The sequence below is a fragment of the Chaetura pelagica genome, unplaced genomic scaffold (assembly GCF_000747805.2).
Source record: "Chaetura pelagica isolate M959 unplaced genomic scaffold, ChaPel_1.0 scaffold888, whole genome shotgun sequence".
Classification (NCBI taxonomy): domain Eukaryota; kingdom Metazoa; phylum Chordata; class Aves; order Apodiformes; family Apodidae; genus Chaetura; species Chaetura pelagica.
Window position 1 is genome coordinate 30,584 of NW_009954315.1, and position 6,628 is coordinate 37,211.

The window sequence follows — 6,628 nt, forward strand, 5'->3', positions numbered from 1 at the left end:
CCCCCGCCGCCAGCGCCCCCATCCCCTCCACCTCCACCACCCCCTCCAGCTCCACCATCCCCACCTGCTTCAGTTCCACCACCTCCAATCCCCATCTCCAACAGCTCCATCTCCACCATCCCCTCCATCTCCACCATCTCCTCCATCTCCACCACCTCCATCTCCAGCTCTACCTCCACCATCTCCACCTCCATCATCTCCTCCACCTGCTTCAGTTCCACCACCTCCAGCTTCAGCTCCATCTCCACCACCTCCTCCATCTTCACCATCTCCACCATCCCCACCATCTCCACCATCTCCTCCATCTCCTCTCCACCTGCTTCAGTTCCACCACCTCCAGCTTCAGCTCCATCTCCACCACCTCCTCCATCTTCACCATCTCCACCATCCCCACCATCTCCACCATCTCCTCCATCTCCTCCTCCATCATCTCCACCATCCCCTCCATCTCCACCATCTCCACCTGCTTCAGTTCCACCACCTCCAATCCCCATCTCCATCTCCACCATCCCCACCACCTCCACCATCTCTACCTGCTTCAGTTCCACCACCTCCAGCTTCAGCTCTATCTCCACCTCTATCTCCACCTCCACTTCCTCCATCTCCACCATCTCCAGCTCCAACTCTACGTCCACCATCTCCTCCATCTCCTCCATCTCCACCTCCACCACCTCCAGCTCTACCTCCACCATCTCTACCTCCATCTCCACCATCCCCACCACCTCCACCATCTCCTCCATCTCCACCTCCATCTCCATCTCCACCATCTCCAGCTCCAAATCTACCTCCACCATCTCCTCCATCTCCATCTCCACCACCTCCAGCTCTACCTCCACCATCTCCTCCATCTCCACCATCTCCACCTCCATCTCCAGCTCTATCTCCACCTCTATCTCCACCATCTCCTCCATCTCCACCATCTCCACCTCCATCTCCAGCTCTATCTCCACCTCTATCTCCACCACTTCCAGCTCCAGCTCGACCTCCACCATCTCCACCTCCATCTTCACCATCCCCCTCCATCTCTACCATCTCCAGCTTGACCTCCACGAGCTTCTCCATCTCCTCCATCTCCACCATCTGCTCCATCTCCACCACCTCCAGCTCCAGCAGGGAGGACTTTGTTTTGGTCACCATCTTCTCAAGGTTGTGAGAGAAAGTCCCAGAAGGTTCTGGAGGAGGGACCCAAAGTTCTCCAGGAGCTTCCCAAGTTCTCCAGGAGGATCCTGAGTTCTCCAGGAGTTCTCCAGGAGCTCCCAGACCATGGAGGTGAAGGTGGTGGAGATGATGGAGGTGGTGGAGACACTTGGCGTGCTCCACTTCATGTGATCACCCAGAAAAAGGGGGTGACAGGACCTCAAAGTGGGGTGGGGGTGCCCATGGAGACACCAGCTCCTCCAGTCTCCGTGGGGAGGATCAGCTGGACCTTCATTGCCCTCTAGAGGAACATCAACACCTGGAGATGCCTCGTGGCTGGGCCATCAACATCTGGCCATGGGGGGCAGCAGATGCTGGAGGGAACATCTGGGCCACCAACATCTGGACACCCCGACCTTCGGATCCCTCTGGAGGGAACATCTGGGCCACCAACATCTGGACACCCCAACCTTCGGATCCCTCTGGAGGGAACATCTGGGCCAGCAACATCTGGACACCCCAACCTTTGGATCCCTCTGGGGGGAACATCTGGGCCACCAACATCTGGGCACCCCAACCCTTGGATCCTTCTGGAGGGAACATCTGGGCCACCAACATCTGGACACCCCAACCTTTGGGTCCCTCTGGAGGGAACATCTGGGCCACCAACATCTGGACACCCCAACCATTGGATCCCTCTGGAGGGAACATCTGGGCATCCAACATCTGGACACCCCAACCTTTGGATCCCTCTGGAGGGAACATCTGGGCCAGCAACATCTGGAAGCACCAGACTCCACCTCTGGCCACCAGGAGATGATCTTCTGGCCACCTGGAGATGTTCCCACCTGGAGGCAACAACCTCTGGAGGTGCCACCTCTTTATCTGCCACTCCTTGGAGGCATCACCTCCTGCCTGGACCAACATCTGGGCACCTCCAGCTGGTGGGACCAAGCCATGGAGACCCACCTCAACCTCTTGGTTCTCGAGGGGGTTCTAGGGGAGGAGACCTCGGTTCCTAGGAAGCCACCTGAGCCCAAGACCAGCTCACCTGATTGGCTGTCGGCAGTGGGCGGCGGTCAAGACCCATTGGGCACCGATCAAGCTGCCCCCACAGAGGATCTGGCCCCTCTTGGTGATGGCCACTTGGAAGGGCCGTTGGTTGATGGAGCAGGGTCTGCCCCCGATGATGCGGGACTCGTCTTCTGGGGCTGGAAGACAAGAAGGGCCAAGGTGGCCCCTGTCAGGACGTCACCACCCACCAGAACCCCCCAAAAAACCCATCAGAGGAGGCTTCAGATAAAGGGAGGTGGGACAGTGGAGAAGTCATGGGGTTCAGGGCTCCTCAACCCCCTCCGAGGACTCAAAAATCACCTTCAAACCCCCCAAAATCCTCTGAAAAGCAAAGAAAAAGCATCTTCAAACCCTCCCAAATCATCTTAAAAACCCCAAAATGACCTTCAAACCCTCCCAAATCATCTTAAAAACCCCCAAAATCATCATAAAAACCCCCCAAATCCTCTTAAAAGTCATCTTAAAACCCAAAAACATCTCTGAAACCCCCCCCCAAATCATCTTGAGACCTCAAAAATCCTCTTTAAAACCCTCAAAATCCTCCTAAACCCCCCAAGAATCATCTTAAAAGCCCCAAAATCCTCTTGAAACCCCCCCAAATAATCTTAAAGCCTCAAAAATCCTCTTTAAAACCCTCAAAATCCTCCTAAACCCCCCAAGAATCATCTTAAAACACCAAAATTATCTTAAACCCCCCAAAATCCTCCAAAAAGTTGTCTTAAAACCCCAAAAATCCTCTTAACCACCCCCCCCCACACACCAAAATTATCTTAAACCCCCCAAAATCCTCCAAAAAGTTGTCTTAAAACCCCAAAAATCCTCTTAACCCCCCCCCCAAATGATCTTCAGACCCTAAAAATCCTTTTTAAACCCCCAAGAATCATCTTAAAACCCCCAAAAAAATCATCTTGAAACCCAAAAATCACCATGAAAACCCCAAAATCACCATCAAAACCCAACAATAATCAGGAAAAAAAATCACAAAAATCATCTTGAAACTCCTAAAATCACCTTAAAACCCCCAAAAAATCCTCTTTGAAAGCTGAAAATCATTTTCAAAACCCAAAAATACTCTTTTCAACCCCCAAAAATATCTGAAAATCACCCAAATCCTCTTAAAACCCCCCAAAATCATCTTGAAAACCCCAAAATCATCTTGAAAAACCCAGAAATCATCTTGAAAACCCCAAAAATCCTCTTAAGAAAACCCAAAACCTCTTAAAAATAAAAAAAACCTCCTCTTAAAAACCCCACAAATGGCCTTAAAACCCGAAGAAATCATCTTGAAAACTCCAAAATCTTCTTGAAAACCCCAAAAATCATCTTGAAACCCCCAAAAATCATCTTGAAAACCCCAAAAATCACCTTCAAAACCTCAAAAATCATCTTGAAAACCCCAAAATCACCTTAAAACCCAAAAAAATCCTCTTTCACCCCCCCCCCAAATCCTCTGAGAACCCCAAATTCTCCTTTTTTGGGGGCGTTCCTGATGTTCTTCTGGTTTCCTGAGGTCCCACCACGAGGTCCCCAAGCTCAGCAGGTCCCCAAGGGGTCACTTATCTCCTTGGGTTTGGCCAACCAGGTGTCCTGGGAAGGTCCCCAAGCTCAGCAGGTCCCCAAGGGGTCACTTATCAAGTTGGGTTTGGCCAACCAGGTGTCCTGGGAAGGTCCCAGCTCAGCAGGTCCCCAAGGGGTCACTTATCTCCTTGGGTTTGTCCAACCAGGTGTCCTGGGAAGGTCCCAGCTCAGCATGTCCCCAAAGGGGTCACTTATCTCCTTGGGTTTGGCCAACCAGGTGTCCTGGGAAGGTCCCAGCTCAGCAGGTCCCCAAAGGGGTCACTTATCTCCTTGGGTTTGGCCAACCAGGTGTCCTGGGAAAGGCCCCAAGCTCAGCAGGTCCCCAAGGGGTCACTTATCTCCTTGGGTTTGGCCAACCAGGTGTCCTGGGAAGGTCCCAGCTCAGCAGGTCCCCAAAGGGGTCACTTATCTCCTTGGGTTTGGCCAACCAGGTGTCCTGGGAAGGTCCCAGCTCAGCAGGTCCCCAAAGGGGTCACTTATCAAGTTGGGTTTGGCCAACCAGGTGTCCTGGGAAGGTCCCCAAGCTCAGCAGGTCCCCAAAGGGGTCACTTATCTCCTTGGGTTTGGCCAACCAGGTGTCCTGGGAAGGTCCCAGCTCAGCAGGTCCCCAAGGGGTCACTTATCAAGTTGTGTTTGGCCAACCAGGTGTCCTGGGAAGGTCCCAGCTCAGCAGGTCCCCAAAGGGGTCACTTATCTCCACAAGTTTGGCCACGTGCCCCTGGGGTTCCACCTCCAGGTCCCTCCCAGCCCCTGGTTGGAGGTGACACACCCCAGGAAAGAGCTGAGCTGGGCGATGGAGCAGGTAGGACCAGCTGGAGAAGCCACCTGGGTGGCTCCTCCAGGGCTGGGTGATGGTGGTTGCACCACCAGCCAGAAGCCCTGACACAGGAGAAACCAGGGGTGGGGAGGAGGTCCCACCAGAAGGTGAGGCCTGACCTGGAGCTGAGGTGTCTTGGGCTCCATCTGGGTGGAGAAGCAGCAACAAAAGGCCACTGGGTTGGTTGGGTCTCACCAAGGTGTCACCGCTGGAAGAGCCACCTGTGACTCTGATCTCTCCATCTTTCAGGTCTCTGGAGGTGTCTCCCCCACCTTCAGGTGACCAGAAAAGCTTCTCCCTTCACCTGTGGTGGCCACAGGAGCTTCTTCCATGTCTTGATGTGACCACAGGAGCTTCTCCCTTCACCTGTGGTGGCCACAGGACCTTCTCCTTTGCCTTCAAGTGGCCACAGAAGCATCTTGAGGCTGTGACCACCTTGAGATCATGACCACCTTGATGTCTTGACCATCTTGAAGTCCTGACCATCTTGAGGCCATGACCACCTTGAGGCCTTGTCCACCCTGAGGCCATGACCACCTTGATGTCTTGACCACCCCGAGGTCGTGACCACCTTGAGGCCTTGGTCACCCTAAGGCCATGACCACCTTGAGGCTTTGGCCACCTTGAGGCCTTGGCCACCTTGAGGCCATGACCACCTTGAGGCTTTGACCACCTTGATGTCTTGACCATCTTGAAGTCCTGACCATCTTGAGGCTTTGACCATCCTGAGGCCATGACCATCTTGAGGCCTTGACCACCTTGAGGTCTTGACCACCTTGAGGTCTTGACCATCTTGAAGTCCTGACCACCCCGAGGTCGTGACCACCTTGAGGCCTTGGTCACCCTAAGGCCATGACCACCTTGAGGCCATGACCATCTTCAGGCTTTGGCCACCTTGAGGTCTTGACCACCTTGAGGTCTTGGCCATCTTTAGGCTTTGACCACCCTGAGATCTTGACCACCCTGAGGCCACGACCACCAGGAGCTGCACTTGGTTGCCCCCTCAGTGAAGGTCCAAGACCTTGTGATGTTCTCCTGGTGGCCCCCCTGGCTGGGACCCCCACAAGCCACCCTCAGGTGCCACCTCAGCCAAGGCCACCAGAGAAGACCTCCAGGTGGGAGGAGGTGACATTTACACCCAAAAAGGACCATCCTGTGCTCAGAAAAGGAACTTCCCACCCCAAAAAACCTCCAGTAGAACCTCCAGGTGGGGGACACCAACTCCATGTTCTCCAGGGTGACCCTCAAGAGCCTTTGGGCTCCTCCACGGGGTGACCTGGGGACACCTGGGGACGTTTTGTGGGCTCCTTCTGGAAGCCAGGAGGGGGTGGTGGTGGTGGTGACTCCATGATCTGCAATCTCCTTCCACCAGTGTCTGGGAGATCGGAATGCACTGGTGGGACTGGTTTGGACTGGGACGGGTGGCGATGGGAGACGCCCAGATATTCCAGCCTCTCGGAATCCACCTCCATCCGGTCCTGGCAGGGTTTGCCAACACTGGGGAGGGTGGGAACCCTCTTGGAGATAAGTCATGGGTGAAGCATCTCTGGTCACCTCCAGGGTTGTCCTCCAACCTTCAGGGATCCACCAGAGGTTCCCACCAAAAAGCTCCTTGAAGGCATCTCAGCAGCTTCCCATGGAGATCCATCAAGGAATGTCCAGGGATGGAGGTGTGGGCAGGGTTGGGTGGTGGGTCCCATCCTCTGGTTCCCTTGGATCCCCAAAGAGCTCCAACCACCTCCATGGTGCCTCCAGGAAAACGGTTCTTGGAAGGTCCTGGAGTCACTTCTGGCCACTGTGGGTGGACACGACCCTTGGTCCTTCTTGGTGGGACCTGGATGTGGTGGATTCATCCCAGGGATGGGGTGGGGAGACACCAGGAGGGGATGGGGAGACACCAGGACAGGGTGGGGAGACACCAGGAGGGGATGGGGAGACACCAGGGTGGGATGGGGAGAGACCAGGAGGGGATGGGGAGACACCAGGAGGGGATGGGGAGAAACCAGGAGGGGGTGGGGAGAA

General features: G+C 54.7%; 1 protein-coding gene across 1 annotated transcript in view; it reads right to left on the reverse strand.

The window, feature by feature from the left end:
- The window catches only part of LOC104394517, a 12,521-nt gene that overhangs the window by 3,214 nt on the left and 2,679 nt on the right, over positions 1–6,628 (reverse strand). Inside the window, exons 3-6 of the mRNA XM_010004118.1 lie at positions 2,189–2,348; positions 1,554–1,969; positions 1,030–1,172; positions 103–977 (exon numbers count right to left, since the gene is read on the reverse strand). Coding sequence (XP_010002420.1) covers positions 103–977; positions 1,030–1,172; positions 1,554–1,969; positions 2,189–2,348 — 1,594 coding nt within the window. The remainder of the gene's footprint in view (positions 1–102; positions 978–1,029; positions 1,173–1,553; positions 1,970–2,188; positions 2,349–6,628) is intronic.